The sequence below is a fragment of the Melozone crissalis genome, unplaced genomic scaffold (genome assembly GCF_028551555.1).
Source record: "Melozone crissalis strain CALT ecotype California unplaced genomic scaffold, PUWL_Pcris_2 ptg000029l_1, whole genome shotgun sequence".
Lineage (NCBI taxonomy): Eukaryota > Metazoa > Chordata > Aves > Passeriformes > Passerellidae > Melozone > Melozone crissalis.
This window is the reverse complement of record NW_026535807.1, coordinates 10,744,529-10,760,029: the sequence shown is the minus strand read 5'-3', so window position 1 is coordinate 10,760,029 and position 15,501 is coordinate 10,744,529. Positions and strand designations below refer to the sequence as shown.

Below are 15,501 nucleotides of genomic sequence, written 5' to 3'. Positions count from 1 at the left end.
ATGTTCTCCGTCCCTCTCCCCCTATTCTTCTTCTTCCACCCCACCTCCCAGAAGAACTAATTTCCAAAAGCAGCCGGGGCAGAGAGATGCAAATAAATGTTTTGGACAGCTGCAGGCTGGATGCCTTCCCGAGATGCCAGGGCCCCAAATGAGACATGTCAGAGTACAAATTGAAAATGCCAATTTCACTTACGCTGCCACGTGGCTCGTCACAGCTAAATTCTGCTCCAGCACTGCCACCACCCTCCCCAGCATGTGCTCCCTCCTGCTGCCAGGGAGTGGGCTCTGCTCACTGCTATGGGTCTGGCCAGCTCCTTGTTGGGGTTCTGTTGAGGATATCCTTGGGTGGGAGTAGGACAGGGCAAGGTGAACAGATCTGGACTCCTAGCCAAGTTCTGGCTTCATTTTCTGAGGCCTGGTAACAGGGATGTTGCTGAGAGGCTCTGGTGGTGGATGGTGCATGGTGGAGATGTGGTGAAAGTTATCTGAGCAAGCACAATGAGAGCTGCCATGTCCAGGGGGTTGTGTTGGGAGTGATGGAGCTCTGCCTGTAGACAGGAGGTGGTGGTGGAGCTCTTGGGTTTGCAGCTGGTTGTGTTGTCTGACCAGCAGCAGCCTTCCTCCCTGGAGAGGGCTGCATTTCGGGGTCCTCCACACCCTGTGTTTGTGTTGGGTGGCTCATGGACAAGGGATCACCAAAAAAAAGCTGTGATGGAGGACCAGGCTTGGCTCTCATTGGCACCCTGTAGTGCTGAGGGAGGGGTGTGTTGCTGTAGCCAGGTCTCACTCTGGGCTTGTGCCCCATTTTGGTGCCATGTCTGATGCTGGGCTGGTGATGCTGCCTGTCTGGGAGAGACTCAGCACAGCTTTGATGGTCAGGTGAGAAGACTGAAGTGCTGTTTTCCAGCTGGCCTTGTTCATGGGCCGCCCCTTGTGGAGGGGTCGAGTAGAACAGAGCCTGTGCAGAGGATGGGGCACTGTGTGGGGCAGCAGGGCTGGGGGAGATGCTGGGGCCACCTCCAGGTACAGCCTGGGGCTGTGAAAGGTGACACTGGCACTGCCTGGAGGTGGTGGCAGGGCTGTGGGTGAACTACTGCTGGTGCATCCACTGCTCTCTAACAAACTCCAGCAAGCCATGAATCATTCATTTAATCTCTCCTGACACGCCTGTCATTTTCTCAGGCGAGGAGCGGGGAATCTCTTGCCGAAGGAGGTCATTAGCTGTCAGGGATGGTTCCAAATGCCTTCCTGCCTCTGTATCGATTAAACCTCTCTGGCTGCATGCAGGGGCTTTGCAGGGAATACTGATGGTGCTGCTGGGGCTGGGACTCAGCTGTTGAGGCAGGGGAGAGGGGTCTGGGTGGGGAGGAGGTGCTGGCCAGGCCAGAAGGAGAAATGGAGGTGGGTTTGTCTGGACAGCAGCAGGTCCAAGGGCCTGAGTTTTGGTCCCCTAAATCTGGGAGGGGGTAGGATTCCCTGGTGTCACCTTCCTATGTGGAAACTCAGGGTGGTAGTTCCAGTCCTGAAATGGAGAGCAGACAGTATCCAAACAGTGTGGAGATGGGAGTAGGGCATCTGAGGGTGTGGTGTGCTCTCTCCTGAGATCTTTCTGAGGGCTGGTGTGGCACTGGAGTGGTCCTTAGCTCTGTCCCACCCACAGCCATGTGGCCACAGCTTTGTCATTTTGTTATGGATGTTGGGGCTTGAGGGGACTGAGGGACATCCTCCCACCGGCTGTTGGGGGCGACTCTACTGAATCCACTCCTGTGATGTGCCCAGCCTGTCCTCACCGAGCTTCACTAGTGATGACCATAATCCCAGATATCCAACTGAGCATCCCTGGGCTGGGGAGGACATGGGGAAGGGCTTGGGAGCCTTGTGGGGAAAAGTACATCTGTGCTGCAGAGGCACCATCTGTTTCTTCCTCTTTCAGCAGCAGCAGCTTTAGACCTTTGAGTTGATGGGCTTTGGGTCTATTTAAAAACCCACTGTTTTGCTGTTTTATCTTTTTTTGTCAGTCCAGCCCACTGGTTTCATGTGCTGTAACTGGTGCTTTGATGAGTGGCTGTCAGACCTGTTTGTCCCTAGCCAGCAAGTCCCAGCCAGGACCCCATCCCTCTCCTCTGGGCTGATGGGAGACATCCATGTAATGGGGCTGTATGTGTCTCTATGCCCCTCACCACCAGGACATTTGTCTCAATAATTAACAGGCTCTGCCTCCTTCTGTTTCCTCCTGCAGTATTTCTACGAAGGGAATGACATCAGTGACCTGCCCGTCAACTTGTCTGTGGTCTGGAATGGGAACTTTGTCATTGACAACCCCCAGAACATCCAGGGTGAGTGAGGGATGGGATGGGACCTGGCCCAGTGCCCCCTCAGCCTCCAGGCTCTGGACCGTAGCTTGCACCATGTTTGGTGGGTTTTTAAACAAGAGGCTTTTCCCAAGGACCTTTGGGAGGCACTCCACTGTGGTGTTGAGTCCAGCGTGCTGCTGGCTCCTTCCCGTGGGGATTAGTCCCTCTGGGAGCTGGTAGGAACAGCCAAGATCAGCAGCCTTTTCCCCAAACCTTTTCCCATGGGCTGGGGGGCCGTGCTGACCCTGCCTTCCTCCCTCCCTTGCAGCCCACCTGTACAAGTGCTCGGCGCTGCGGGAGAGCTGCGGGCTGTGCCTCAAGGCCGACCCGCGCTTCGAGTGCGGCTGGTGCGTGTCGGAGCGGCGCTGCTCGCTGCGCCAGCACTGCCTGGCCTACGAGAGCAGCTGGATGCACGCCAGCAGCGGCAGCAGCCGCTGCACCGACCCCAAGATCACCAAGGTACGTGCCACACCCTGTGCCCACCCCAAAATCACCAAGGTTTGTGGGACATCCTGTGCCCACACCAAAATCACCAAGGTTTGTGGGACACCCTGTGCCGAGGGACCCTCACGGGATATGGGGATGGGGCTCTCCGGGCAGCTCACGGCAGCCAGATCTACTCAGTGTCACAGACATCTTTTATGAAAAATCCTTTCCTTAGGATTTTTCCTCCTGAGAAGCTGAGAGGCCTCAGGAAAAAAATGTAAACAATGATTATCTGCTGCTGTGGAATGCAACAGGTGGATCTGTGATTGGTCTCATGCAGTTGTTTCTAATTAATGGCCAATCACAGTCAGCTGGCTCAGACTCTCTGTCTGAGACACAAGCCTTTGTTATTCTTTCTTTTTTTTTCTATTCTTAGCTAGCCTTCTGATGAAATCCTTTCTTCTACTCTTTTAGTATAGTTTTAATATAATATATATATCATAAAATAATAAATCAAGCCTTGTGAAACATGGAGTCAGATCCTCATCTCTTCCCTCATCCTAAGACCTCTGTGAACATGGTGACAACTCAGTGTTTAGTAACTGAGTGTTTTTTGTCACCAGTTCCATTTCCAAGGCACCCCCGTGCACTGGCCTTTTTGGCTCATTTCCAAAATTCCAACCCTTCCTGCACATGACTGAGGGATCCAGGGAAGCTCTAGGTTGCTTCTTGTGTTGCCATGTGCACTGGGGCTGGTAGTTCATCATCACCATCCCATTTCCCTGACAGCTTTTATGACCTTTGCTTTTAGGATTGTGTATATTAATATTCACATGCCTGTTGGGCTGGGATCCAGGTTCACAAGGAGGGACTGGTGGGTATTTCAGCTGGATACCTTCTGCTAACCCACGGCTGGCCGGGCCTCGAAGGTGTTAATTACTGGAGTCTTAGCACAGGATCTGATCTGTTTGGGTTTCAGCGCCTTATCTGATGGAGGCTGGAAATGAGAGGGTTGGCTTTTCCCAGTGTGTGCTGCCTGCCTCTCACATGGATGGGCCCTGCAGTGTGCTGGGTGGCAGCCATGTGGAGAGAGAGGGGAACAGCCCTGCTGGGCACATCCCTGCCTGCGAGCAGTGCTGCCTGCAGAGTTGCCTGGGGCTGGTGGAGTGCTGGCAGGAGAAGGGATCTATTCCTGAAAAAGTGGGATTGAGCCTCAGAGCCTGCATCCCTACATGGAAGTTGTGTGTAGTGCTGCAGGGCTCCCTGTCAGCTTCCCACTGTGCTCAGGCTGAACTCCCCAAATCCAGACCCCTAGGGGTGATGGGAGTGGAGGATGCCGTGGGGCAGGTCATGGCCTCGCTGTAGGCTGTGCCCTGGTCCTCTTGTGTTCAGGTGACCAGGGCTGCAGGCATTTACACACACACACCACTTACAGCAGCTTCCCAGCAGCTGATGGTGCCCAGCATTGGTCACAGCAGTTGGTCCAGAGCTGATGGTAACAGCTCTCCCCAACTGAATCATTATGAGATTTTACAGTAATTGCAGGTCTAGCAGGAACAGATCTGTTAGCAGGTGGGCTTGACCTTGGCACTGCTCTGCGTCAATGGCCTGGGAGGTGGCAGGCAGTGTGGATGTGCCGTGGTTGTGGGTGTGATGCTGCTCCTGAAGCTCCCTGCTGCCTCCTAGTACCCCAGTCCCACACCTGGGCTGTGGGCATGCTTGCAGGTGGTCCAGAGAAAAGCCTAGTGCAGAGAGGGCAGCACAGGGCAATGGGGGAGAAGAGTCTCCTAGAGTGGTTTCATAAGGAGGTGGAGGCTCCTTGCTGGCCAACTCAGCAGAGTGCAGGTGTCCTCATGGTGGTGGGGCTGGGCTGGGAGATGAACTTCACCCTTTAATCATTTCCCCATTGTTCAGCCCCTTCCAAACCCCTGTGGCGTCTTGTCTAGTGCTCACTGTGACCCTCAGAGTGATGTCCTTTCCCTTGGGAAGGGGGTTCCCCTTGGCCTCTGCACCCCCTGGCTGTGCTGTGGCCACCAGAGCTGAGAGCAAGCCAACTGCTTGTACCCGCTGGAGCTGGTTGCTTGTTGATGTAAAAGGACCCTATGAAACCAATTAGGAGAAAAGCAGCATTGTTTGTTGGGGCCAGGGGTCCGGAGGTGGAGAGGGGAAAAGGGGGGTTGAGCAGCTATTGCTCTCCTTGGCAGCTCCCCCCTCCCACACACCTTGTTTGACTGTGACCTCCCTGTGCTGGGTGGCCAACAATGTCATTTCGTTCCTGGGCTCCTTCCTCCCCAAACACGTGGCCCTTGTCAGTTCTGGTGCGGAGGAGGAGGCTGGAACACGCAGGAGCAGCTTTTAACACTCATTTAGAAACACCAAACAAACAGCCTCTTCTGCCAGCCTTCCCACCAGAGCTTTCTGGAGGGGAAGACCCAACCTGCTGCTGGCTGCAGCTGCTAGAATGAGCTCCAATCCCAGACTTGGGCAGGGGCTGAACAAGGTTTAGGCAAACAGTGGTTCCCCACAGCCCCAGAGGGTTTTGTTGCTGTGTAAATAGTGAGCTGTGACTGCCTCGGCATGACCCAGGGTTCAGCACCAATCCTAGCTCTGCTGCTGGCCTGGGACACGTCCTGCAGGATGCCTGTGTGCAAGGGGACTGGGTGCTCCTGTGTGAGTTTGTGTGTGCTGAAGGTCACCAGCTCAGGGACAGAAGTTAACCCCAGAGGCATTGGCTGTAGCGGGACTGCGCAGAAACAGCCCCTGGCTCCATGCAGTCCATCAGGGTTGATGATGGGGACAGTGTCCACTGCTGCAAATTTCCCACCCTCAGCTCATCTGCTTTTCCTTGCTGTGGAGATGATGTTCAGGAACGAGCCCTTCACAAGGAGGAGGAGGATCCATCTGGCTCAGGCCCCAGGGCTACAGCTGCCCAGCTTTGCCAAGAGTGGAAAGAGCTTACACGTGCTTGGTCGTGGCTTGAACCTGTCCAGGAGCTGGGCTTAGTGCAGGCAGAGGTGCCTGGCAGTGCCAGAGGGGAGGAGAGGCTGCTCTGAGCCATCACCTGCAATAGAACCATCCCTTCCCCTGGGTCAGGCTGGGATTTCTTCCTGGACTGACCCAGCCTGCATTCCCCTCTCCCTCTGCTGCTGCCTGCAGCTGCCTCCTCTGCAGTGTCTTTGTGTCACTGGTACCCAGCTGTGTCCCCAGGCCCACTCAGGGCATGCAGCTCTGCCATTCATCCCAGTCAGTGCTGCAGGTGGGCGCTGACCCCGGGGCCAGCAAACACTGATGTAAAGCTGCCTGTAATTGCTTGGTTAGAGGCAGAGTCCCCACGTACCTTGGAACAGGGCCCACACCTCTGTTCATCCCTCATTCTGCCACTGTCTGTCAGGCCACACCTGTCTGCTTTATTGGGCATCATCCTGGGAAATGAGGCATGGTCCTGTGCTGAGCTCCCCTCCCTTCCCAACTGGCCTCAGCAAAGGGTTTGCTGGGGAAGAGAGACACATTTCCCCCCACCTGCCATTTCACCTCTGCAGGGACCTGTTGGAGATGCTTTCTCCTTTGAAGACATCTTGGACATGGGAATCTCATCCCTGGGCACCTGGGACCTGGCCAAAAGCCAGGCACATCCAGGGCTTCCTTGCTGGTTCAGCTGATGCTACCCTGTCTCCTTCAACTCTTGTGTCCTTGTCACCCAGGAGATGGCTGTGCCTGCAGGAAGGTGTCCCTATCCCAGCCCTCTGCTTGGACATCTCTCATGTCTCCTGGCTTGTTCCTGGGGGGATATTGTGGATACAGCTGTCACTGGGGAGGTCTTTCCTGCTCTGTGGGCAGCTCACACATGTGCTGGCATTTCTCATCACCTGTCTGCTCCTTGCTGCTTGTGACACACATCCTGCAGCTGCCTGGGCTGCAGTCTGCCTCAATGAGGCGTCCCTGTGGCTCTGCATCCTGGTGACAGACCATGCTCTCTCCTAGCTGTTCCCTGAGACCGGCCCCAGACAAGGAGGGACCCGTCTGACCATCACTGGCGAGAACCTGGGCCTGAAGTTTGAGGACGTTCGCTCGGGTGTGCGAGTGGGCAAGGTGGCGTGCATCCCCATCGAGAGCGAGTACATCAGCGCCGAGCAGTAAGTGCTGCTGAGGGGTGGGCGTGCTCCAGGTCACCTCAGGAGGGTTGGGACAGCACTGATGGTGTTAAAATGTTGCCTGTGGCTGCACAAGGCATAGAGCTGAACTGGGAGGGAAGTACCTGCTGGTTGTGGTTGCTCTGGGAAGAGCTCAAAGGCTTTGAGGAAGCTTCTCTGAGGGCTGGCACTGTCACCACCTTGGTTTCTCATGGAACTGCTGGCACTTGAGACCTTTGCTTTGCACAGGGAGTGTCTTGGTGCCAGGACACTGAGAGTTTCTTGCTCTCATCTCTTAGGATTGTGTGTGAAATCGGAGATGCCAGCCAGAGCAAGGTGCACGAGGCACGGGTAGAAGTGTGCATCCGTGACTGCACGCCCAGCTACCGGGCCATATCCCCCAAGACCTTCACCTTTGTGGTAAGCCCCCTGCCAGGGACAGGTCTGTCATCTCGAAAGGGAGGTGATGCTGGGTGGTTTTGGGTGGTTTTCTAGCTGAGTAGGAAAATTTGCCATCATTTTCCTGAGGGGGAGGCAGGGGTTCTCTGGTCAGGCATTGAGTAATGATGATTGAATTTCTCCAAGGCTGCCACTGCTCTGCCTCCCCACTGTCCTGCTGGCACTGCCAGGCTTTAGAACTGATGCTGTCTCCCAGGTCCTCTCCTGTGTGTCCCTGTCACCTGGTTGAAGCTGCTTGGGTAAGGATTTCAGTTCCCAGCCTGTCTGACTCCTGCCCTTTTCCTTTGACAGATGCCCACTTTCTCCCGTGTTGTCCCAGCCCGGGGCCCTCTCTCTGGTGGCACCTGGATTGCCATTGAAGGCACCCACCTCAACGCTGGCAGCAACGTCTCCGTGACCATCGGGGGACGGCCCTGTGCTTTTTCATGGTGAGGGGCACACAGGGTGGTGGGGGGTGGGCAACAGGCACCTTCAGAGGCAGTGGGACCCCCAGACAGGGCAGCAGCCAGAGGCCTGGGCTAGGAAGCCAGGAGAGACCATGGGAGCCAAACCCCCTGGGTGGCCAAAGGTGTCTCCTCTTGAAACATCTGTGTGTCAGAGGCTGCAGGAAGAGCCCTAAGAACAGAGATTTTTCTCTAAAAGCACAAAGCCCTGAGGCATGAAGTGGATAATTTTTAGATTAGGGATGATAATGGAGCGGCTCTTTAAATATTTTCCTGCGGTAATTACTGGTTATCAGCCCTAATCGCTGCTGTTTGCAGCCACCGCACGATGGGAACGCTCAGGAGCTGCTCCGTCTTTCCCGCCTGCCTTTTGTTTCATTTCTTGGGTTTTTGGTTTTTTTTCTTTTTTCCCTCCTTTCTCTCTTCACCCCCAGCTGTTTCAGAAGGGGAGAGGGGCTGGGGCAGGGAGCTCTCTGCTGCCCTGGCCTCCCTCGTGCCCAGGCACTGACAGGTTGTGTATTTCTGCCCCAGGAGAAGTTTTTTATTCCTTCCTTTCTCTCTTCACCCCCAGCTGTTCCAGCTGTTTCAGAAGGGGAGAGGGGCTGGGGCAGGGGGCTCCCTGGCTGCCCTGGCACTGACAGGTTGTGTGTTTGTGCCCCAGGAGAAGCGCCCGTGAGATTCGCTGCAGGACCCCCCCAGGGCACACCCCCGGCAGCTCCCCCATCCTCATCAACATCAACCGGGCAGAGCTGAGCAACCCAGAGGTGAAGTACAACTACACAGAGGACCCCACCATCCAGAAGATTGATCCTGAATGGAGCATCAACAGGTGAATTGCAAGGAGCTTGTGGGATGAATGGGAGACTGTTTCCCGTACGGATTTCCCGCTCCTGATGGGCACATCTCAGTGCTGTGATAACTGCCAGGCTGCACTCCAGAGATGTGGCAAGAGGAGTGTGAGCAATGGCTTGGCACCAGGGCCCTGCTAACTCCTGGCCTACAGTGCTCAGCCTGGCAGGGGGCAAGAGCAGAGAGTGCTTTGGATCTGCTTAATTTCAGCTTGACATTTGGTGGCGGCAAATAAAATTAAAATATTTCCCATCGGGGGATTTTTTGAAATGTTTACATATTTTCCTAAAAGGCTTGAATTGGCTGGAGAGGAGACGAAGGAATCCATTGAGAGCTAGTGCCAAGGGAAACCTTCCCCAGGCTGTTGATGAGGAGCAAGCTCCCCAGAGGCATGGCCAAGGTCCCTGGGAGCACTCGGCTTTTAACACCAAATCATGGAGAAAACTGGCAGAGTTCAGCCTCTCCTGTCGCCCACTGCCTCTGAGGTGGAGAAAAGGTGGCAGAGAGGAGCTTGTACTTGGGATGCTTTCCTGTTGGGAATGCTTAGTTGACTTTAGCTTGGGAGCCATCTTCGGACCCTCAACCTGCACACAGGGTGGGATGTCGGTGTTAATCACCAGGTTTTATATCTCTATTTGGCCCTTGGGTCAGCTGAAATGATTGTACATTGATGCATGCCAGGTTCTGCCAGCCATGCAACATATGGCTGGGATAAGAGATACCTGGGGCATGGTGGCTCACCCAGGCTGGGGCAGATGGGCATCTGGCTGGAGATGATGGCTCCTTCCTTCCTAGAACTGGGGATCCAGTGCCAAGCTGCCTTTCCTAACCCACTGTCTCCATGTCTCTAGTGGTGGGACATTGCTGACTGTGACTGGCACCAACCTGGCCACCATCAAAGAGCCCAGGATCCGGGCCAAGTACTGCAGCTCTGAAAGGGAGAATGTAAGTGGTGCTGGCTGGGGCTGCGGGCAGAGCACAAAGAGGAGGGATATTGTCTGTGTGAAATGCAGGGCAGAAAGTGCACCCTTTGCCCTTCAGATGTGATGGTCTGGAGAGGCTGAGGTGCAGAGGCTCCTGCCCCAAAGAGAGTCACCAATCTCTCTGCAGGGCCTCTAGCCAGGTGCTTTCAGGAGAGGGTTGAGATCTCAGCATTCAGAACTGGTGGGAGGTTTGTGGGACACCTATAGGATATTGACAGAAAGAGCCCATCTGCAGCTTGCCATTCCTTGCACATCCATTGCAGACAGGAGTCTGTCTCTGCCCTGGGGTGGGATGTGATGCCTGTTGATAGAACAGAGCAAGAGATTCCAAATCTGAACCCTGTGTCCAGAGCCGCTGCTTTCAGGAGATCCTTGTGGGGTCTGATCCTGCCCACCTTGTTGGGAGTGTGTCTGACCTGGTTCTGTGCCTCCTGCAGAACTGCACTGTCTACAATGACACCACCATGGTGTGCTACGCTCCCTCCATTGACAACCCTGTGCGGAGCCCTCCCGAGCTCGGCGACCGCCCGGATGAGATCGGCTTTGTCATGGATAACGTCCAGGCCCTGCTGATCATCAACACCACCAATTTTGTCTACTACCCAGACCCTGTCTTTGAGCCACTCAGCCCCACAGGGATGCTGGAGCTGAAGCCCAGCTCTCCCCTCATCCTCAAGGTAAAGAGTTTGCACCTGGGGGCAGAGGTAGGGACATGTCCCTCTGTGGAGGTGGCATTTTGTCACTTCTGGAGAAAAGATTTTGCCTTGTGTTGGGTTTCTTTAAACATTCCCCATTGCATGAGAACTGACAGTCTCATTCCTTGTTCCCTCAAAGGGCAGGAACCTGCTCCCACCAGCTGCTGGGAACTCCCGCCTCAACTACACGGTGCTGATCGGAGACACTCCCTGCACCCTCACGGTGTCTGAGACACAGCTCCTCTGCGAGTCCCCCAACCTCACTGGCCAGCACAAAGTCACAGTAAGTGCTGACACTGGTGCCTTTGCTCCCTGTGCCTCGTGTGTCTCAGAATGTCAGTCTTTATGCCAGCACCAGCCCTGCTGTGTGCTCGTCCTTGAATGAGGACCAGATAATAGGTGTATGTGCAAGAGCGTTCCCCAGGAGTCATCTTCCTGCTCCCTAGGCATCCCTCTTCCTAATCACATGTTTGGTAAGGCCAAATACTTTGTCACCCTCCCCCACACTCAGCTGGGTGTTACTGTGCCCTGGCTGGCGCTGGATGCAAGGCAGGGGGGTTCCCACCTCTCCCCCTCAGTGCTGGCACGTGCTGCAAGGCAGGCTCCTTTGTTTGTGGGGTTGTAGTGCAGCAGTGCTCACGCTCCAGGACTCTGCCATGTTAAAAGGGACCCAGCACAGTCCTCCCCAGGCTCCCCATCCGTGGGGAAACTCGCTTTACATCCCATCTGTTACTGTAATGTTGTCTGAATGAGACATCAAACTCAGTGCCTGCTCCACGTGCACTGGCAGCGTGTGTGCTGCGTGCCATTGGAGCGTCTCGCACTGCTCCTGCCATGCCTGTGTTTGCCCTGGGCTGGGAGTCGTGCTCCAGTTCCCAGCACGGTGGGCACAGCCGGGAGGGCTCCCTGTGGCACACGTTCCCTGACGGCAGCTCCATTTTTGCCCTGCTGTGGTGCAGATCAAGGCTGGAGGGTTCGAGTTCTCGCCGGGGACGCTGCAGATCTACTCGGACAGCCTGCTCACCCTGCCCGCCATCATCGGCATCGGCGGCGGCGGCGGCCTGCTCCTCCTCATCATCATCATCGTCCTCATTGCCTACAAGCGCAAGTCCCGGGATGCCGACCGCACCCTGAAACGGCTCCAGCTGCAGATGGACAACCTGGAGTCCCGGGTGGCCCTGGAGTGCAAGGAGGGTGAGGGATGCCTTTGCCATCAGCATGGGGCTCTTTGGGTGTTTCTTACTGCTCCAAGGCTCAGCGTGCTCCTACCCTTTCCTTACTGCCTTTCAGAGAGGGAATGGGAATGGGCAGAGCTGCTTTGTCAGTGAACTCATTTTAGGTGGGATTTGGGGATTTTTCCAGTTAAGAAGTTCTTCTCTGTTTCTCCAAGTGGAAGAAAAGAGAGCAAGCAGGGTAGCGAAGGCTTCCTGTGAGTGGGCAGTGGATCTCTCATTATGTGACAGACAGAAGCTGTGAAATTGGACAGAATTCCTTGTATGATACTGCTGATAAAACCTAATTGCCCATTATCCCCCTGAGCTGGCTCCAGAGGCCCTGACCCTGCCAGCCACAGCCACAAGCAGCCCGGACACTGTGAATGAAGCAGGCACTGAAAACAAGATAATAAAAAGGGGAAAGAAAGACAAACCTTTGCTCCCCTAAGTCCCCATCCCTCCACATGCCTGTGGATGGCACTGGTGACAGGGAGAGGGGAGGGAGCTGGTGGAAGGGATGGTGTCTTGTCTTCCACAGCTGGCAGATAAAAGGATCTGCTTTTAATTAAAAGGCACAATCTCTTCCCTGCCTTTTCTCTTTTCTAGTCCCACTAGTTACAGATAAGATAGCACGCCTTTCAAGCTGACGGTTTGTTTTTTCTCATCAGGCTGACGAGCCTGCAGTCCTCTGCCTGGCTTTCAGCTCCCTTTAAAGTGCTGTTAATTTGATTTTTCTGAAGGTTTTCTCCCCCCACCCCAACTCCCTTCCCTGGTGCATTTCCAGGACTCTTCTCCCATCAGCTTTTCCCTGTAGGTGCAATTAAAGGTTCAGGACCCCCCTGGATCATGTTCCCCTGGGAGTCACAGCTGCCTCTGCTGGGATCAGGAGGTTCTGGGGTGGGTGTGTTCAAGCTCTTCTCTCAAGTAGTATTTAGGTCAAAAAGAAATTAGGGCAATCTTGTGATTTAGGCTAACATTTTCCCCAAGAAGCTCTGTTTTTGTTCAAACCTTGCTGTTCCTCCCTGCCCCCAGCATCCCTGGGAGGCTGCAAGTGCTGGGCAGGGGGGATTTGACCCCCCTGGGACCTGGCAGTTCTGTTCCCAAATCTGCCACTTCATTTATTCCGGAAATGTCATCCCCACACTCTGCAGCTCAGTTTCTCCATCTGTGAGATGGGGACAGCAATCACAGCCTGCCGGGAAGAGGAATGCTGAGAATATTCATGCCTTGGGGAGGGTCCACCCGTGGGGTGCTGGGGGTGTGATGAGGGGCTGAGTGCCAACGCTGTGTGCTGAGACTCCAGGATGTGTTGTTTAATTCTGCTTTTCCCTCCCTAGCCTTTGCTGAGCTGCAGACAGACATCAACGAGCTGACCAACGACCTGGATGGGGCTGGCATCCCCTTCCTGGATTACCGCACCTACGCCATGCGGGTTCTCTTCCCGGGGATAGAGGACCACCCTGTGCTGAAAGAGATGGAGGTGTGGGTCTGTCTGTCTGTCTCTGCAGTGTTTCACACTGGGAATGTGCCCCTGCACAGTCCCCTGCACGAGCCCCTGTGCCCCCGGGCTGGAGAGATGCTTTGGTTGGATGCTGGCCCGGCGTGGGGCATCTCTCCACGTGGCAGCCGGCGCGGATGTGGACTGGCTGCCAAATGGTTACTGCGTTCTCTGACATTAATATCAATATTTATATTAATATCATTGCTGCTGTCATTTTCTACAGCACTTGCTTTATTCAATTGGGTTTGTTTGATGCCTGACTGGTCGCTTGTTTTTAGCAGGGTTGTCTGACATCGCCTGCTTGCTTGGCTCCATTTCCCCATGCAGAACCCATCCTTGGCATCCTTCCTCTGCTCCCCAAACCCACTCCTTCTCTTCTCCTGTCCTCCCCACCTCTGTATAATTTAGTGCATGCAATTGCATAGCAATTGCCTCTCGTGTGCTGGGCTGCTGAGGCCACTCTTGATTACAAGAGGAAGGAGGGGGGTGACCTTCGTTTCCCCTCACTGCTGACCCAGCACAGTAATTAATGTCGACGTGGGCTTCACAATGTATTTAGGAGAAGTAATTGGCCCTGGTGCAAGATGCACGGTCACTAATTACAACACAACAAGCTCTTACCAACTGCAAGTGCACGTGCTGGTGTTGTACACCAGCATGGCTACAGTGTGGGCCCTGGCCCTCTGCCTGCTCTGTTTCCCCAGCCCCTAATCCCGGCTCTGGAGGGTGGTGGGGACCCTGTTTCCATGGATTTCCCCTTGCAGCTCAGGTTTCCGGATGCTCAGAGCCAAAGCAGGCGTGTAGGTCTCCCTGGGGCACAGCCCTTCCTGTCTGTGCAGATGCCTGGCTCTCCTCTCACCTCTGCTCTTGCTCTTAAAGAATTTCCCTAAAGAGGGAAAGTGGAAAGGGTATCAAAAAGGGTATCAGAGGAGGAATTTTGCATTTGCTGTGGCGGGCTGGGTGGACTTTGTCCATTTCCAGCTCCTAACCCAAAACATCCTGCCTGAGAGAGCACACCAGCTCAGCCTGGCCTGGGAAGCAAGGGGTTAAATTTGCGAAGGGGAAAAAAAAAATCCCCAAAAGAGATTAAATAAAGCAACTAGAGTTGTGTAAGCTTCATATAATTTAATCAGGTTTGCTTTTATTTGTCTCTTTACTCAGAGTGTAACATTAGCTATTGCAAGTGACGGAAGGAAGCTTGCTCACGCACATGCTAATCCACAGTGAGCACCGGTACCAGCTCCCTTCCTCTGCAGGCTTGTGGGGCAGGCTGGCTGCTTTATGAGAATTTAAGCCTGATTAAATATTTAACTCAGTATTGTTCATTTATTTCTGCTAATGATCAGCAAGTTGAACACAGGGACTTGGAATTGACAAGGACTTGGTGGGAAGCAGAAAGCGGGAAATAGTGTTTTGGAGAGGGAAGTTACAATTGTGAGGAATTTCACTGAGCACCAATCCAAAGTTTTGATTGAAGTGAAATGATTTGATATGTCAAAACTCTGTTCTTCATTTTGAGTTGGTGTTTTGAAATGAAAAGTGTTGTTTTGTCTCCAAATACCGACATGAAGCGAAATTTAATGCTTATTCTCCCAATCAGGAAGACAAGAGGGGGAATTAAAGAAAAAGACTGATGTTTTGTCACAGGAAGGCTTTTATTCAGAGGAAACCATCTTTTCTAATGGGAAAATGGAGTCTTGTAAAAATGTTTGTTTCTGATAACAAATGTGGTCAGGGCTGGCCAGAGCTGGGCTGCTGATGGCAATGCAGGTGTGAAAGCATCCAAGTCCAATCCCTGCTGGGTCCTATATGGCCAAATATGGCCAGAAACACAATTTCAAATGTCTCATGAGTACAGGGACTTTTTAGGGTGTGTCTGCAGTGGGACAGAGACAGATCTCTGCTATTATTTCCCTATCTGAAATCCATCGCCACAAACCAGGCGGGTTTGCTGTCGGTGGAGCTCGGGGTTGTGGCTTTATTTGCTTTCTGTGTAATACCCAAAGCACATGTTTCAGTGACTTGGGTGGGAATTGAGCTGCTTGTTAGCTGAAATTGAAAATGATAATTTGTGTGTGTGCTTGGGAGTGGAGGAGTGTTTGTTTACGGCAGGGAAATGTGTTTATGTGTCTGCACACAAGTGGGAGAGAGTCTTTGTGTGGAAGGGTGTGTCTGTACAGACATATATATACATTGATGCCCTGAGACTGTGTTAACCTAATGCTGGGATTTTACAAACTAGATAACTCTTGTGGAGGAACTGAGACTGATCACCAAAGGGGAAGCTTGGTAATAGGGATAGACCTAGTCCAGCTGCTTCTTGACCCTTTTTCATAATTTCATTTTGTGGGATTGAGAGTGAATTCAGGGTGTGGTTCAGTCTAGCCACCTTCTCATCACTATCATCCCTATCATTCCTGTCTCTCAGCTTTGCTCTATCCTTGCAG

At 53.7% G+C, this 15,501-nt stretch overlaps 1 protein-coding gene across 1 annotated transcript in view; it reads left to right on the top strand.

Moving 5' to 3' along the window:
* Window positions 1-15,501, top strand: part of PLXNA1 (plexin A1) — a 111,953-nt gene that overhangs the window by 75,123 nt on the left and 21,329 nt on the right. The window contains exons 11-21 of the mRNA XM_054280706.1: window positions 2,240-2,336; window positions 2,623-2,813; window positions 6,762-6,913; window positions 7,210-7,330; window positions 7,661-7,797; window positions 8,474-8,641; window positions 9,513-9,606; window positions 10,082-10,321; window positions 10,479-10,622; window positions 11,299-11,533; window positions 12,891-13,033. Coding sequence (XP_054136681.1) covers window positions 2,240-2,336; window positions 2,623-2,813; window positions 6,762-6,913; window positions 7,210-7,330; window positions 7,661-7,797; window positions 8,474-8,641; window positions 9,513-9,606; window positions 10,082-10,321; window positions 10,479-10,622; window positions 11,299-11,533; window positions 12,891-13,033 — 1,722 coding nt within the window. The remainder of the gene's footprint in view (window positions 1-2,239; window positions 2,337-2,622; window positions 2,814-6,761; window positions 6,914-7,209; window positions 7,331-7,660; window positions 7,798-8,473; window positions 8,642-9,512; window positions 9,607-10,081; window positions 10,322-10,478; window positions 10,623-11,298; window positions 11,534-12,890; window positions 13,034-15,501) is intronic.